Source organism: Erpetoichthys calabaricus, chromosome 9 (assembly GCF_900747795.2).
Source record: "Erpetoichthys calabaricus chromosome 9, fErpCal1.3, whole genome shotgun sequence".
Taxonomy (NCBI): Eukaryota; Metazoa; Chordata; class Cladistia; order Polypteriformes; family Polypteridae; genus Erpetoichthys; species Erpetoichthys calabaricus.
The window spans coordinates 92,351,300-92,369,293 of NC_041402.2; the positions used below are offsets into that span (position 1 = coordinate 92,351,300).

The 17,994-nt window shown below is 38.6% G+C and overlaps 2 protein-coding genes across 4 annotated transcripts in view; one reads left to right on the forward strand and one right to left on the reverse strand.

The window, feature by feature from the left end:
• Positions 1-3,392, reverse strand: part of ciapin1 (cytokine induced apoptosis inhibitor 1) — a 91,561-nt gene extending 88,169 nt beyond the window's left edge. For 2 of the 3 annotated variants that reach the window (XM_028809897.2, XM_051931837.1), the window contains exons 1-2: positions 2,790-2,829; positions 2,026-2,196 (exon numbers count right to left, since the gene is read on the reverse strand). In XM_028809897.2, coding sequence (XP_028665730.2) covers positions 2,026-2,196; positions 2,790-2,814 — 196 coding nt within the window. In that variant the 5' untranslated portion in view covers positions 2,815-2,829. Of the gene's footprint in view, positions 1-2,025; positions 2,197-2,789; positions 2,830-3,237 lie in introns of those variants that run through there. The other variant, XM_051931838.1, reaches the window with a different exon arrangement.
• A 17-nt stretch (positions 3,393-3,409) lies between these two features.
• Positions 3,410-17,994, forward strand: part of coq9 (coenzyme Q9 homolog (S. cerevisiae)) — a 48,404-nt gene continuing 33,819 nt past the window's right edge. Inside the window, exon 1 of the mRNA XM_028809898.2 lies at positions 3,410-3,520. Within this exon, the coding sequence (XP_028665731.1) occupies positions 3,457-3,520 (64 nt within the window). The 5' untranslated portion in view covers positions 3,410-3,456. The remainder of the gene's footprint in view (positions 3,521-17,994) is intronic.

A 17,994-nucleotide genomic window follows, 5' to 3' on the forward strand; every position in this document is an offset into this window, starting at 1 on the left:
CATTGTGTTCAGGGTATGTTGTGTGCTGTACAGATTAAGGGTAAAAGCCCTACAAATTACCCTACCTTACAATTATGGCAAAAAAAAAGAAAGGATAAAAAATGTAAACAATCAGAACACACATGCAAGTTCAAGTACACATGTTACAATATAGGAAACATTAACATTAGGTTTACAAATTGAGGGCAGCAGCTTGCACAGCAAACTCAAACACCAAAGAAGTACAAAGAAATGCACTCATCGCACATAAAATGGATAGAGCAACATGGCATGTTAAAGAAGTGGTCAAACAAGCAAGGAAATTATAGACAGATGGAGATGGTCTGACTGCTTCATTTTTGGGAACTCTCTGCATGCTTTTTATCATGCACCAACAAACACACATTCAAGTTCACATCGCATGAACACTTCCAAGAAGACAAGAGAGCTATTTAGCAGCTCATGCTTTGAAAGTGCCAGATTTGTTACCTCCCCGATGTTGTAAATGTTACACTCATATTTTAAAGCATTATTTCCTCATATGTGCATGCTTCATACAAAATATATAATATTTGTAAAAATTGATAAATCAATCACTGCATCGATTCACAGATTGCCAAGGCATTATTCACAAAACATTGCCATATTAATACTTTGAACACAACCTTAATGGTCACATGTGAAAAGGGATTGCAAAAATTTAAGAGGTGCTTCCTTATTAAATTAACTTTAAAGCTTGAAGTTAAGCTTGAAAGTATTAAAAAGTCATGTTTACTTCTTCATCTCAGATGTGGGTGGGTACAAGTATAGCAGGTGGGCATCAAATTGTAATTTGCTTAGGAAAAAAATTACACTAGTTGAAAGACTGTGGTGTATTGGTTAAGTCTTTGGACTTCCAACTCTGAGACTGTGGATTCAAATCCCACTAATATCAAAGTCTAATTGGGGTAATTCACTTCACTTGCCTGTGCTTCAATTGGAAAAACAAAAGAAATGTAGCCAATTGTATCTCTCAAATGTTGTAAGATGCCTGGGACAAAATTGTCAGTCAAATAATAATAATAAAAATATTATGTAAATTGCTCTTCACTGTGCATGTTCAATCAATACCTGCATGATCTGCAGAAAAAAGCTTTCTCTTTTTTATGAAATTAAAAGTTGATTTTAAAATAAACTAAAGAAAAAGACCAATGCAACCAGCCCCAATTAGTTCTGCTTAGATGTGTACACTGTAATGAGATACACAGTTACAGAACAATTACTGCCCAATCTTAACTGTTTCCTAAATTTTTACTCTGTTTCATTATACCTCTGTCCCCATTGTTAATTAAATTGAAACATGAATCCAAGACACAAGTAGTTAAGTAAAGCTAAATTAACTATTTATTTTTGTGGTGGCTAAGTTTACTTCAGAAAAAAATCAACATGCTATCAATATACACAGATTCAAGAGCAGAAAGGCTGATAAAGGTGTTGTATATAAGCATGCCAGCATTTGTCACTTAGCTCTCTCCTTTACCTTGTGCATGAGAAATATAGCACAATGCAAGCTGCATAAAGAAATACTGATCATAAGGTACTGTATTTTTTGGACTTGTATACTGTATATTTTCAGAACACTGACTAGTAGCAGAATAAAGTAGACTCCTCAGTGATGCTTAAGAATTGGCATTATTATATTTTTGCACCTCCCCCTTGACCAATGACAAATAAATTTGATGTCCAAAAAATGAAAGAATATCCATAGATAAAACAAGAATCTACAACACACATTCAATGTGTTTGGCAGTGACCTGTTTAGTGTCTGCAGAATTTTGTTACAATTAAACAGAATATAAACAGTTCCAAGATATTTATCACATATACAGTACGTCAGAAATTTTGTTTGAGTAAATGGCAATGTTTTCATTGAACACTTCATTATTTATCTTTGTAACATACTGAAATGGAAGAGTAACTTCTGTCTCTCCTATATGTGATCAATGAATGCTACTTCTAAATGTACCACCCTATATAGTTTACACCCTGACTAATAAAATTACTCACCAAGAGAAAGCCCCTCCACATTTTCAACAAAAACTTTCCCATCTGCTCCGACTGCATCTTCTAAAAGTTGTTGTAGACGCTGCAGTGCCTCAGGTGAAGATGGTGCTCCCCAGATTAGCACCACATTCTCACCAGCCTGCACTCCCAAGTCACTCATTCCAATGCACAAACCTGGAAAAATTGGATTTGGTTAAAATTATGCCCATCAGTTTCTTAACTAATACAGTAATAATATTTTTTTACATTTATATAGTCCCCTCATAAAAGTAATTAGTACATATTTCGTCAATAGCTTTTCATATATTCAAAGCACTTCACGAGAATCAAAACGAAAGCTGCTTGCATAAACCTTCCAGAAAAATACATATTCGGACAATAATTATTGTTTAGTTTTGTATAATCCGAAGTATAGAAAAACAGTTTAAAGGCTTTCTGTTAAAGCATCGCATATTATACGGGATATGAATGTCATCAATTCTATGCCTTACAGTGGTTCACAGAAAATAAGACAAACAAGAAGGATAGTCAATTGGCGAATTTTGCTTTGTCATGCTCTTAATAGTAACTCATTATTAAAAACCGAGCACGTGAAGACAATTTTATACACATCTTAATCAAACATCTGCAACATTAAAGTTCTCTATTACAGGCGATTTCAAAAAATCCCACCCGAATGCTAACTGGTACTCAATAATTCACCTTGAACCTTCAAGACATGTGCTCTTTGCGATACTATTACGCGTATGAGCTCTGGATCAAACAACTCCTTATGTTCTGGGCCCTCTTCATCAGTTTATTGAATCCCAAACCCCGGGATGTTACATCTTCTGCATTACTAATTTAATTGGCGTCTCCCAACCTTGGGCTGTAACCCCGTGTTGTATTAGCATAAAATACTAATATCAGACCTCATGCCGTTCCAACAAAGTATACGTTTTTTGCAAGCAGTTTGGTAAAATTTTAAAAGAGAAGTGCAGTTTTCGCTAACTTGCCATCTAGCCAAACAATGACAGACCATGACTCAGGTCACGTTTCCACTCAGCTTCCTCTAGTGTCCCAATCGGCTTTACAACTAATTTAACACGACAAACACAAACTGCAACTGGAACTGTACTCGCCACATACGGAGTTTTCTATTCTATATGATACAAGTAATAAGGTAAAGAAAGACATTAAAATAGATGTTTAATATTAGACCTCGCAGTTTCTCACCTGTAGTACAATATGACTGGTGTGGCTGGTCCGGTTCTAATAGTTTTATTTAGGGACGACCAAAAATTATAGTAAATACGTTGTAAAAGTATCAATAAAATAATGAAGTACTACGACGGTTAACCCAGAAGAGTAGCTCAGCGTTTTCCTTCTTAGCAGCTCAAGGTGGTGTGACGCGTGACACTGACGTACAGGAGGCGGAGTCGTCTAGTCGCAAACATGGCGGCGCTCTTCAGAACGCTGAAGGCTGCAAGTGGGGGCTCTCTGCGGTGTCTAGTTGGCGGTAAGTTGAGGATTGGTGTTGGGCTCGGTGTGTTATGTGATTGTATGGTGGAAATGGGGAAAGAGAGGCCTTAATTTTATGAATATGTTTTAAGGGATTAAAATAATAAGCCTGTGCAAGGTGAGCTGAAGGGCGGTCTACAGTAGTATTTTAAACGATTGAGAACCGAACTATGTGTCGCTTTAAATTGATCTAGCTTATGTGCGAGGGAGAAGTAAAAAGTAGCAACGGTATGTTCAACTATTTCGAAAAATGAGCTCTGGAATCAACAGTTGAGAGTCCCGTCTTGTTGCAAGCCGTGACAGGGTCAAGAGCTTTTTAAAATATAACGTAAATATTTGTTTTATTCTACATTATGTTCAAATGTATACGTAATGTTTATTTTATGAACTACTTGTTTTAAAACCGTGAAGTATTCCGCAATGAAAGTTCAGTTCTAACTGCAATCCAACCAGTTTGTAGATGTTTTCGTGTTTAATGATATGACTGCATTGTAAATTTGGGTTAATAAGTGTATATTGTAATGTGCCATTCAATTATAACGATCCAGACAAATCCTTTGACTTCTCTTCTTTAAGATCAAATGTTCTTAACGAAGTATTAAATGATAGCGCCATTACATGCAGGTTTCAGATTATTCATATTGCATGTTGTTCTCTCCTTTTTATAGTATGGGTCTGTTCTTTTTGTCAAGTAAAATACCATTTGTTCTTGGGGTAATGATATAAAACATTGGTCAGCATTGAACGAATGTGAGCAAAAAGAAACGTTGAAATGATAAGGGGAAGTGGAAAGCCGTGGTTTCCAATCTTTCGATCGACGTTTTTGCCATTATTATCTTAACTGGACGTTTATCCCTTTTGACAGTGGAACATTATATTTCTCGAGATGTGTCGACACCCCAAATCGTTGTATAGTCCTCACATGTGCAACCATCCCAAAGCTGAGCACGTGTGCAGGTGTTACGTATTTATTAGGGTGCCCGTCATTGACATTTTTTCACAATTGCCGAATGCTTCGTGTTGTTTTTTTTGTTTTGTTTTGTTTTTAGTTTTGCTGTGCTAGGAGCCCCATCCGGAGGTTGATCCTGCATTGTGCTAATTTTTGATTTGAAGAATGAATGGATGAATATATGGATAGACTGATTTACCCCATGTAGTTTGTAGTGATGCCTGAGAATTTTTTTTAATCTCATGTTTTCAAGCAGAGTGGCGATAAATTTTATGACATAATAAAACCCAGTTATAACAAATGATGTACAACAGCAAACAATGTGGAAAAAAAACATAGTGAAAAAAATCTTTTGTTATTTGTGTAGCACAATCAACATTTTAGTTACCAAGTCGTATGCTCAAAACTTGAAAAATGCATGCATTTTTTTGCTGAGATATTGTAGTACTAGGGTGCTGTACCGTGTTAGCCATTATGAATGTAGAGAAAAGCCAAGCAAAATGACACCTTTTATTGGCTAACTAGAAAGATTACAATATGCAAGCTTTCGAGGCAACTCAGGCCCCTTCTTCAGGCAAGATGATGATGATTACATCTTGCCTGAAGAAGGGGCCTGAGTTGCCTCGAAAGCTTGCATATTGTAATCTTTCTAGTTAGCCAATAAAAGGTGTCATTTTGCTTGGCTTTTCTCTACTGAGATATTGTGAAATAGATGCATCATAAACAGGAAACACAAGTCACATGAGATTAACATTTAGATTTGAAGATCTGCCTCTCCACCTTATTCATTGGTCAAGAGTCTTGTGTTCACTTCAAAAACTCAATCTTATTTTACTAGGGGGCTCCGCCCCCTGCTCGCTTTGCTCGCCAACCCCTGGTGTTGGGAAATGACAAAGAGCATAAAATGTATGAATGAGATATAGCATAGTGTGAAGGTTTAGATGATGCATATAGAAAGCAAACAATAAAGTGTGTGGCACAGTGTAAAGGTTTATTGGAAAATTTCTTTGTACACAACATTAGTAGTAAAGATGGTGTCTTGTCCTTGAATGAATTTTCCTTGGCATGGATCATTTATAACCTTAACTTTAACGTCAGATGAACGTCGAACTCGTGAGAAGGCCACATAAAGTTGTCCATGTCCAAAAACGGGTTGAGAGAGGTAGATGCCAACCTTGTCCATGGTTTGTACTTGTGATTTGTTTATGGTCATGGCAAATGCAGGTTTAATGGGGAACTGTCGTCGTTTAAGTGTAAAAGGTAATTCCAGGTCAGAACCTGTAAGGTCAATTCTAGGAATCAGAACAGTATTGTTAGCATGTGATCCTGTAAGAACTGTCGCTTGAATAACATTGTGTGTCATGGTGTTGATGACCATACGTGTGCCATTGCATAAGCCCTGTTTAGTGTTAAGGTTTCTTAATAGCATGATTATTGTACCGTTTTTAAGGCTAAGATTGTGTTGTGGTAATCCGGCTGGGTTAGCAGTGTTTAAATATTCTAAGCGGAAATGAAGATGGTCATTGTCGTCATCAGAGTCAACTTTGTCAGAGCTTAGAAAGAGCTGTGTCTCTCCAGGAAGTAATGCAATGATTTGGTTATTTATGTGATCCACATTAATATTTTTTGGACATAATATAGTGCGTTGTGTTAAAAGGGGTATTTGGTCCAATGAGATTGCTGTTTCAAATATCTCTGTAACTAAGTCGTCGCAGATAAAGGCTTGAGGAATTGTAATAATATCTGGGTGAAGTCCATCTGTATTGGTGAGTGTTCCATCTCCCAGTTGTAATAACCAATTGTTATATTCTGGATCTGGACATCACATGTTTTGTACTAACTGTATCTTTTGAAAGCAATGCCAATTGTTTGCGTATTTTAAGGTGGACTGAACAATAGCTGAGTGTATGGCATGTGGAACAATAGCTAAGCTTTATCAAGACTAAAGCAATTGCAGTTGCTGCTACACCTTTTGCTGTTGCTTTTGTTTTGGCCTCCTTTTCAACCTCATGTAGCATTTTTATAGACTTAGCTAATGGGTGATTGTGTATGATATGAGTGACGTTTCTCATTATAAGCTCCGTGCATTGTTTGTTTTTAGGAAGGTTCATGCATTGATAGATTGCGTCATCTGGATCTAAGATGTAGATTTGTGCATATTTGCGTTCTTCATTTGTTTGAGGGTGCACTGTTCCAATGCGATGTAATATTTGTCCACATACGCGAAAGCAATATGGGCCATTGCCTTTTGGTGGCCTGATATTTACTCCGGTAGATGCAAAAGCAAATGAACTATTGTAGGATGTAATGCAGTTCATAAAGTTTTTACTTTCAGGTACATCGTTAGTTAGAAGCTTCCGTAGATATTCAGGATATTCATGTATAGGAGGCAGTCTAACTTGACCCTTTGACAACAACGTGTAAAGTCATTAGTTGTATTGCCAATTGTTTCTTCAGGGAAGTTAAGTGAATGACAATGATTGCAAATGACATTCATTAATCCCAATGAATTTTCATGAATAGTGGACTCATTATTGAACGCGTTGTCAGCTAACTGGCGCAAGTGTTTAGCAGGTGTCTGTCGTTGATGTCCGTGACGTGTATGTTTTGCTTGTGCCGTTTGAGAGGCGCGTCATTGTATGTCCAGTATTGGGGACGTGTTGTTTTGGAGCTGTAATCGATTTGCCTCTGCTGTGTGAGAAGCCCGTTGTAGTTTACGGCGTGCATTGTTTGTATTGAGCCTTGCCCGTTTTTGTATGTCGGTCAGTTGAGCTTTCTCTTTTTGGAGCCTTGTCTGCTTGTTTTCCGGTATTTCAGATGCGCGTTGTAGACGTCTGCGTTTATTTGTGTTGTCTCTTCGCTGGCGTTTTTGTATGTCTGAGACGCGAGGTGTTTCGTTTTGAACCCGTTCCTGTTTCGATGCAGCACTTTGAGACGCGCGCTGCATGCGTCTACATTCATTGTGTCTGTCCATTTGGGCTCGTCTCTGTAACTGTGTTAGTTGAGCTTTGCATTTTTGGAGCCGAGACATTTTTTCTTTCGGAGTTTCAGAAGCGCGCTGTAGCCGACGTGTATTTTGTTTTTTCAGGCAGGTTCGTGTGTTTGGTCCCATTATCTGAGCCGTATCGTTTTGTACCCGTGATCGTGAATTCATGACTTGTTTGTTCTTCAGCGTTATAAATATGGATAAGTAATAAGGAGGATCGCACTCACTGTTAATATGGAGCCTTTTCTGCGGTTGAACGGTTAATAGTGCCTCATTGTAATGAGATCCACCTATGCTGCATAGTGTGAATGTGTTGAGATGACGTATGATTAATACAGACGGTTCGTTCAGAAATGGGGCTTTGTGTGTCATTTCTTATTTATGTTAGTGTGGTCGTGGGTCTGAATCGTCCTTTTTGTGAACGTTTCGTGTGCTATGTCCGTAGTCTGTCCCGTTTCGTGTTCAATGGGCTTTGTGCGGCGCTCGCGTCTTCTTTTTTTTTTGTGTGCTAGGGGCTTGTTGCCTGACTTTTTATTTCTGTTAGTGGAGGGGGTGTTTGTGTGTCGTGGGTCTGAATCGTCTTTTTTGTGTGCGAACCGTTTCGTGTGCTATGTGGCGCTTGCGTGTGACTCCTTTGTTTTTGGTGTTCTAGGGGCGCGTCGCCTCATTTCTTATTTCAGTTACTGGAGGGGGGCTTTGTGTGTCATGGGTCTCAATCCTCTTCTTTGTGTGTGTCCCGTTTCGTGTGCAATGGCCTTCGTGCGGCGCTGGCGTCTGACTCCTTTTTTCTGTGTGCTATGGGCGCGGCGCCTCATTTCTTATTTTACGTTGCATTCCATCCGGTTTCCGTCGCTTGGAGGGGGGGGATTTGTGGGGCGCCTGCGCAGTACGTCTTTTGCGTCCACGGCCCATGGCCGGATGTCCCTGCGTCCATCCGGTTTACCATTCTCGTTTAGTAATATGGATGTTCTGCATCAAAGTATGAGATTAAAAAGTTTTCTCTGCCATCACTGCATTTTCTTTTTTTTCTGTTTTAAATACAGCTGTTGTATTGTACAATTGTATGCATATTTAGCTGCCTTTTCTTTTGCATATTTTGTCATTTTCTGTTTTCTTCATTGCTTGAATAATTTAGTGTTTTTCATGGTTAGTTATTGAAATTGCAATTTTTTAATGACTTAGGATACTATATTTCCCTTCATAAAATATATATTTCTGTTCCTCCAGAATATCACCACAAAGGTTTAGAGATGAAACATAGATAGTCCTGTGGGTTTAAACATTTGTTATGCAATATGTTCTATATCAGGCATGTCAAACACGCGGCCCACAACAGAAATCTGTGCGGCCCGCATGACAGATCCTAGTTAGCACTGAACTTGTACATAATGATTACTATCGTTTGTGATTGAATCATTCTGCATCTTCGGTGTTATTTAATAATTAATATATTGAATATATAATTAATATATATTGAATATAAAACAGAAAGAGAAAATAACAACACAGCTGATGGCAATGTGGCCGAAAAACATTCTGTTTCTTGTTAATTAGTACGCTGTACTTACAAATGTCGCTAGAGTCGGAGCAGTAAGCTATATGTAGTATTATAATGTTTTGCCATAATGAGAATATCATGGGCCGCCACTTGGTTTTCAAGTTACGGACACGCGTATATAGAAGCGTGTCATGAGCACGAGGCGGCTATGCAGTATCCGCAACGGATGTGGCCATCCGCCGTGCATAAGATACCGTATTGACATTGCCAGGCGAAGGGGCCACCGATTCTTTCTCTGCCGAGGAGCGCCACAAGCCTAGAGCCGCCCCTGCTAAGGCTACACTACTAACTGGGCTGCTGAGACTGGCCACTGGGCAGAACTGACCATCACGAGTAGTAATAGCCCGCATATTTTCACGTTTTTTTGCTCTAGTTTCATGTAATTTTGTGCTAGTATTGTAACGAACAGTTAGTGGACGTGAGAAGTTGGTGAGTTGTTTATTAACATATTTTTGTGATTTTGAGTTTGTAAAATTGTTGTAGGTCAGGTGGCTTTTTGCATATCAGCTTATTTTACAATATAAACTTTGAAGTAAACTTAGTAAAGTAAAATTTGATTTTTGGAGGATTTGTTTTCCAACTTGAATTACTGAGCAATGAATTCAGTGAGCATTTTCGTGATTTCAGTTCACACAAACAGGGCATTGCGCTGTTCTCTTACAATGTTGAGAATGCGCCTGAGAATATCTAAATGGAATTGATTGAAGTGCAGACAGATTCTATTCTGAAGGCAAAATACAACGAAGTTGGTGTGCCAGGCTTGTATGCTTACCTGCCACCCTTGTATGTGCAGATCCGTAAGTTGGCATTGAGAGTACTGTCAATGTTCGGAAGCACTTACCTTTGTGAGCAATTGTTTTCGTTAATGAAAGCTACCAAAACCTCACATCGCTCAACACTTACCGTCGAGCACCTCTGATCCCTCATAAAAGTTGCAGCTGCACAAGATTTCAAGCCTGATATTGACAAACTGGTTACTAACAAGAGATGCCAAGTGTCGGGACAAAATAAATAAATCTCACACTGGAAGGCTCCTATATAAGCAATGAATATAATATAATAAGGATCTAGCTAAGAGGCTAAGACTCTAATTCTATACTGTTGTATGGAGACTGCATGGAAATAAATTGCTTTTCTTTAAACTTTAAGTGTTACATTTTTTAAAGTTTTCAATATTGGAAAGAAAGCTACAGTAATTTTGTATAATAGTATAATAGTATTTGTTACAGTACGTCCCGCTGACGCACGTATGGCAGTCGAAGCGGCCCACCAATGGTAGTGAGTTTGACAGGCTTGTTCTATATTTTGCATTCTTGATAAGCCAGATTAATATAAAGTTTTACCTAACTCATTTAATCATTATTTCTTTCATGGACCAGACATACTAGCTATTCAGTAATTCAGTTTCTTTTGTGATGTATTAGGTAGTTATTGGAAGTGTAGTTTGCTTAGGAACACATGGTAAAAGTATTGTTCTTCATTCATGGTATTTTGAATTGTTTCCTTTTATTTAATCAAAATGAATTTTAAATCATATCCCTGAGACAAAATGTCAGTCTGTTACAATTAATCACAAAATCACTTGACTCACTGTCATACTTAGTGTTTTTTAATTATGGAGTCAGTTTTGAGTTTGTGAGAATTCTTCATAGAAGACTGGGGATATACAGTTACAACATCCAAAACACAGAGATTGGTATTTAATCTGACCTTTGTGCTCAGTGAACCTTTATATTTGTAATAGGACTCATAATCAAAAATTGACATCTGAATATCTTGTCTTTAAATTATTGATGAAAAATATGCAGATGTGTGATTAAAATTCTTGCGGCTACATAGATGTATGTTTTCAAGTGCTTCCTGTAGACTATTGCCTTGTACTGCCAAACTCCGTTCAGTTATTGTTTAACATTTTAGTTCTAAAATACTGATAAAAATTCAAAAGTAGTTACCCATCAAGGGGAAGGAAATGCTGAGATTTTGAGAACATTACCATTCTCTGTTTTTGCTTGCCGAGATATGTTGCAACAGAGAAAAACTTTGGCCAATTGGGACTGAAACAAAGATATGAAACCCAGCATCAGCTGTTTTTCCTTGCTTTCCTGTTGTCTCTTATAATTCAGATTGATGTAAGCACAATTTCCTATAAGTAAGACTTCAAATCTCTCCTGAAATTTGTAATTAGATATATTGTTCTAGAATAGTATGTAATCTTGTCAGAATACCTAACTTTAATGTGGTAATGCTTTAAAATTGTATATTTAATTTAAAATGTGTTCTTCTTTGTAACAGGATAGGAATACACCAGCCAAAAATTAAAAAAAAAACCCTGAATTTATTCATGTAGCATGATTTTTTTTTTATGTGTGCTATCAAGTTGCATGCTCTTAATATACTAAACACATGAATTTTGTTTAACATATTTTTAAATAAACCACTTCTGGGGGAAAATCATCTTGTGAAGGGCTGGGGAGCTTGTTACTAAATTAAGCTTTTGAACTGAAGACCTGCCTTTCCCCTCATTTTTAACGTTTCAATATTGTTTGCGTTTTGTTTAATGTTGATCCCCATTAAAACCTGCTGTGTCAAGAACTTTTTCTATTCTCTAAACAATCACAAGTAAAGATTTTCTCAGTCATTATTACAAATAACAATGCTTAACAAAATGTATTGGGGGTTTCATTCCATTAGATGCATAGATTTTCACACCTGTACAAGATGCAAAATGATTTAAAAAAAAAAAAAAAGAGAGAGAAAAATGCAAAAAGAAGTCAGAGTACTTGGACTTAATAATTTGTCTGCTGCCACAAACCCATCAAGTATCAGAAGTGAGTTTGATGCTTTGAATAGGTTGTGTTCTACCTTTCCTTTAGTTGTTTGTAGAAGAATACTCTGTACTCAATAAAATTAATATTTTGCTTATATGACTTAAAAGTCATTGTCTTCTTCTTTCGGCTGCTCCCGTTAGGGGTTGCAGTAGCGGATCATCTTCTTCCATATCTTTCTGTCCTCTGCATCTTGTTCTGTTACACCCATCACCTGCATGTCCTGTCTCACAACATCCATAAACCTTTGCTTAGACCTTCCTCTCTTCCTCTTCCCTGGCAGCTCTAAACCTCTCCACCAACATCCTCAGAGCAAACATTGCATCTGTGGTGCTGGTTCTTGGCATGAAACCATACTGCTGCTCACTAATCATCACCTCACTTCTTAACCTAGCTTCCACTACTCTTTCCCATAACTTCATGCTGTGGCTCATCAATTTTATTCCCCTGTAATTACTACAGTCCTGCACATCCCCCTTATTCTTAAATATCGGCACCAGTACAATTCTTCTCCACTCCTCGGGCATCCTCTCACTTTCCAAGATCCCATTAAACAATCTGGTTAAAAACTCCACTGCCATCTCTCCTAAACACCTCCATGCTTCCACAGGTATTTCATTTGGACCAACAGCCTTTCCATTTTTCATCCTCTTCATATCTGTCCTTACTTCCTCCTTGCTTATCCGTTGCACTTCCTGATTCACAATCTCCACATCATCCAACCTCTTCTCTCTCTTGTTTTCTTCATTCATCAGCTACTCAAAGTACTCTTTCCATCTGCTCAACACACTCTCCTTGCTTGAGTATGTTTCCATATTTTTCCTTTATCACCCTAACCTGCTGCACATCTTTCCAGCTCAGTCCCTCTGTCTAGCCAATCGGTACAGGTCCTTTTCTCCCTCCTTAGTGTCCAACCTCTCATACAATTCATCATACGCCTTTGCTTTAGCCTTCGTCACCTCTCTCTTCATCTTGTGCCTTATCTCCTTGTACTCTTGTCTACTTTCTGCATCTCTCTGACTATCCCACTTCTTCTTTGCCATCCTCTTCCTCTGTATACTCTCCTGTATTTCCTCATTCCGCCACCAGGTTTCTTTTTCCTCCTTCCTCTTTCCAGATGTCACGCCAAGCACCATTCTTGCTGTCGCCCTTACTACATCTGCTGTGGCTTCCCAACTGTCTGGTAACTCTTCACTGCTACCCAGTGCCTGACTCGCCTCCTCCCTAAACTCAAACTTGCAGTCTTCCTTTTCAACTTCCACCATTTGATCCTTGGCTCTGCCCGCACTCTCTTCATCTTCTTGATCTCCAACGTCATCCTACAGACCAGCATCCTATGCTGCTTAACTACACTTTCCCCTTCCACCACTTTGCAGTCTTCAGTCTCCTTCAGATCAACTCTTCTGCATAGGATGTAATCTACCTGTGTGCATCTTCCTCCACTCTTGTACGTAACCCTATGTTCCTCCCTCTTCTTAAAATACGTATTCACCACAGCCATGTGCATCCTTTTGGCAAAATCCACTATCCTCAATTTTGTATCTCTCTATTAAAAAAATCTTGGAAGGAGACAAGACGTGATTTTCTCAGAGAGACACTTTCACGTCCCATGAGACAAGTCTTTGTGCCAAGAGATTTAACCACGCCCAGGGCCGGAAATAAAAGACAAAGAGTAAATGACAAAGTAGAATGTTGTAAAGAATTCAAAAACATTGGCGTGGTACACATGCAGAGCAGGTTAGAGATAATGGAGGTACGAAAATTTGAAAGTCTCAAAAAAAGGATACTAAAGGTCGCATTAGCGCAAACAAATGGAAATTATTACTTGGTGAAATAAAGGAACAGCAAAAAGAGATCGACTTTATTGTTTGGATTTAAACTTTAGGAGACTTGTAGATCGTCTAATTCGTTTTGCCATCAGGGGGAAAAAAAAGTAGTGTTTCTTCCCAATGAAGAGGCGTAGCCGTGAGAATTAAAAGATTTGTTGTTTGGTGAAAGTGAAATCCCATGAGTCAAGAGCTTATGCAAAGAGATTTGGAAAAGTCCTGCCCACATAACCACGCACACAGTTCAGTCATTTCTCATTTCTGTGAATACTATTGGTCAGACATTTCTTGTAGAGAGAAAGAAACAATATTCACTCATGGGCAGTTATACATTGCGGTGTCACAATGTAATTCCAAACACGGAATCAAAATTCAAAGCAATACTGATGAAAAGGTAAAATCAAAAGGAGATCGAATATATGGACATAGGTGATATGACAGAATTATGTAGATATTGTTTGGCTTTAAACTTTAAGTCAGAGACTGAAACATAGTGTTTCTTCCCAATGAAGAGGCCTATTCACAAGAATTAAGGTTTGTTGTTTGGTGAAAATGAAATCCACATACACGAGTGACAGAGACGTGAAGTTGCTGGCGTATAGCGCAGGCGGCGGGGTTGGCGAGCAAAGCGAGCAGGGGGCCCCCTAGTTTAATTGAAAAAAATTAAAGCATTCATTGAGTGATATCTAACATGCACCTAATTATCTTACTTACAGAATCTTGATCTTCAGGCGAGACAGATGTACACAACTGTGTGTCATCAATGTAACTGAGAAAATTAATTCCATTCTTTGTCATTTTATCACAAAGTGGTAACACTTACTGTAGAGGGTTTTAAATAGAACCCTATGGTATCCCACAAGTGAGATGTAATTTCTTTAATAATTCATTGTCAAAGACAACATAAAAATGTCTATTTGTCAAATGTCACTTTAAAACTATCCTTAATAAGCCAACCCAATCTTCTGGAGTATGTGTTAAAACAGTATAATCTACAGCAGTGGTCCCCAAACTTTTCGACAGCAAGGATCACTTTACTAGAAGCAAATTTTTCCAAGGACCGGTTTTAGGGTTGAGGATTCGGGGCGGGTTCGTAGGGCATTTTTGTACACAATTTACATTGCATTTCTATTATTATTAAGTTATAATATCGTAATAGAAATTATACAATTTACCATAATGTAGAATCAGTGGGAGCCCTGAGTTTGTGTTGCTGCAACCAGACGATCCCATTTGGGGACAATGGAAGACAGTGACACACAAAGTGTGTTGCTTATGTTCAGTCTACTCCGTAATCTCGTTTTGGTTGCTGTCATTGCAGAAGACACTGCCTTACAAAGATAGGATGTTGGAAATGAAAGCAGACTTTTCAGTGCTTTTGTGGCAACCTCAGGATATTCCGCCTTGACTTTAATCCAAAACGTATGGAGATTTGAAGTTGTCTCAAACATACTTTTAAGGCCACCATCATTTGCAGCCTCAAGCAGTTAATCTTCTTCAAGTACAGACAAAGTTGATTCACCTGGCTTATTCACAAATGGGTCACAGATCCATTCCTTCCCATTTCAGGGGTCTTTTGTAGTTGGGAATAATGCTCAAACTCTATTGAAAGCTGAGATAGGTGATCATACACCAGCTGGGAGAAAGAAGGCCTTAGCTTGGTATCTTTAACAACCTCTGCTAACGTTTGAAACATATCAAAAATCCCAATGTTCACTTGTCGGCCCCATAAAGTGGCTACATTCAAAGCCAAACTTGATTTATCTGCCAACTTGAACAACAGGTATCTTCTGCCTCTGCCCCACGTGCTGCTGCTCCACCACTGCCTCAGATTTTCCTCCTCGGGCTCCTCCAGCCTGGCTGGATACTGAGTCTGCAGAGTGGGTAAATTTGGGGTGCCCTAGTGCCTGAATGCCAGTTCATATTGTGAGGTTTCAGAACTCTTTTGGGATCCCCCCACCCAACGGGAACATCACACTGAAGTGCGTCCCGAAGCGCGATTGCTTCCCAGTAGGGCTGTGAGCCTGCTGTTGCCCCGGCAACAGATAAATAGTCTTAAACAGATGTGGTGATCGCACTTCGGGATGCTCTTCGGCGTGTTGTCCCGTTAACAGAGGTCCCAAGAGAGTTTAGTGATGAGCAGTGCCTAGTTTTCTCCACACATACCTCAGTGCAAGACACATGACAGCCCGCATGGAGTTTGCTAAAAGACACCTGAAGGACTCTGAGATGGTGAGAAATAAGATTCTCTGGTCTGATGAGACCAAGATGGAACTTTTTGGCCTTAATTCTAAGCGGTATGTGTGGAGACAACCAGGCACTGCTCATCACTTGTCCAATACAGTCCCCACAGTGAAGCATGGCGGTGGCAGCATCATGCTGTGGGGGTGTTTTTCAGCTGCAGGGACAGGACGACTGGTTGCAATCGAGGGAAAGATGAATGCGGCCAAGTACAGGGATATCCTGGACAAAAACCTTCTCCAGAGTGCTAAGGACCTCAGACTGGGCCGAAGGTTTACCTTCCAACAAGACAATGACCCTAAGCACACAGCTAAAATAACGAAGGAGTGGCTTCACGACAACTCTATGACTGTTCTTGAATGGCCCAGCCAGAGCCCTGATTTAAACCCAAATGAGCATCTCTGGAGAGACCTAAAAATGGCTGTTCACCGTTTACCATCCAACCTGACAGAACTGGAGAGGATCTGCAAGGAGGAATGGCAGAGGATCCCCAAATCCAGGTGTGAAAAACTTGTTGCATCTTTCCCAAGAAGACTCATGGCTGTATTAGCTCAAAAGGGTGCTTCTACTAAATACTGAGCAAAGGGTCTGAATTCTTAGGACCATGTGATATTTCAGTTTTTCTTTTTTAATAAATCTGCAACAATTTCAAAAATTCTTTTTTTTGTCTGTCAATATGGGGTGCTGTGTGTACATTAATGAGGGAAAAAATTAATTTAAATGATTTTAGCAAATGGCTGCAATATGACAAAGAGTGAAAAATTGAAGGGGGTTTGAATGCTTTCCGTACCCACTGTACAAGACCAAAAAAAAAAAAACTCACAAGAACTTTTTGTGTACATATGTGATAGTGTTTCTGGGTTGTTTAATTATGTAGCTTATTGAAAAGTTTACATGGTATTCTTGAATGCATATTTTAAGCTGGGTTTTTCACATAAAGGCATCGTTTGTATGTGTGCAACCTGACATCAGTACTTTGTTTCTGAACGTTACTAGAACCAAATTCTGAGCTGTAGAGGCTTGTTTCGCTGAAAGGGTTATGGCAACATTGAAGACATGCACACAAAAAAGATCTTGTACACACAAGAAATGTTTTGGTTTTTTTTTTTTGTACCTTTAGGGTAATAAATGGTATGCTTTATCACTTTTAATTGTACTGTATATAGTTAGCCAAGTTCTTGCTACTGGCACTTAAACTGTGACTCTGAAAAAAAAAAAAAATTTAAATGATATTGTCTATTTTACTTTTTGGTACTCAGGATCAAAGTGCATTGCTGGAAAAATGTACAGCAGCACTACAGATATGATACTAGGGGGCTTCGCCCCCTGCTCGCTTCGCTTGCCAACCCCTGTGTTTGGTTAATTGGATATACAATTTTACATTTTTTTTTTTTTTTGGAATTGTTTCAATTTCATTATTTTCACTTTTACTTTAAAGCTTCATTAAAAACAATATTTTTTGGAGACACATTGTGACAACGCAACATATAACTGCCTGTGAGTGAATATTGTTTCTGTAATAAATAATCCGTGTTTTTCTGTTTGTCTCTGTGATTTATTGATTTTCATAGCAAAAGCTATTCTCACGGCAAACTGTAAACATTTTACTACGAATGGCATATCACGATCTCCTTTGGTGTGTAATGTTATTCGCGGAATATATACATCCCCTTTCTTTTTGCCTGTTAAAATTTGCATCACTTCTCCGAGATCATCAATATACACCCGACCGAATTGTGTACTCTTTGAAATTGAACTTGTCGTTCCTTTAACTGTTGTGGGACCACAGATTGTCATAGCATATGGTCCATTATTGTGTAAATCCACGTTTTGTCCATTGAATGATGCGAATGCGAAAAGACTTTGTTGTCTACTCTTTTTTTCAGACCTCAATTTGTCCTGGTATTTTTTCAATTACACCTGGTTCTGATGATTAGTCACCTTTTGTTTGCGGTAATGCAATCGTTTCTATCTTTTCTTTGATACTGTAGTGACTGACATGATAAAGTGTCACAAAAGTTTTACTTGAACAATCGCTGACTTCCTAACCCCAAACACAACTTTCTAGCACCCTCTCCAACGCCCCC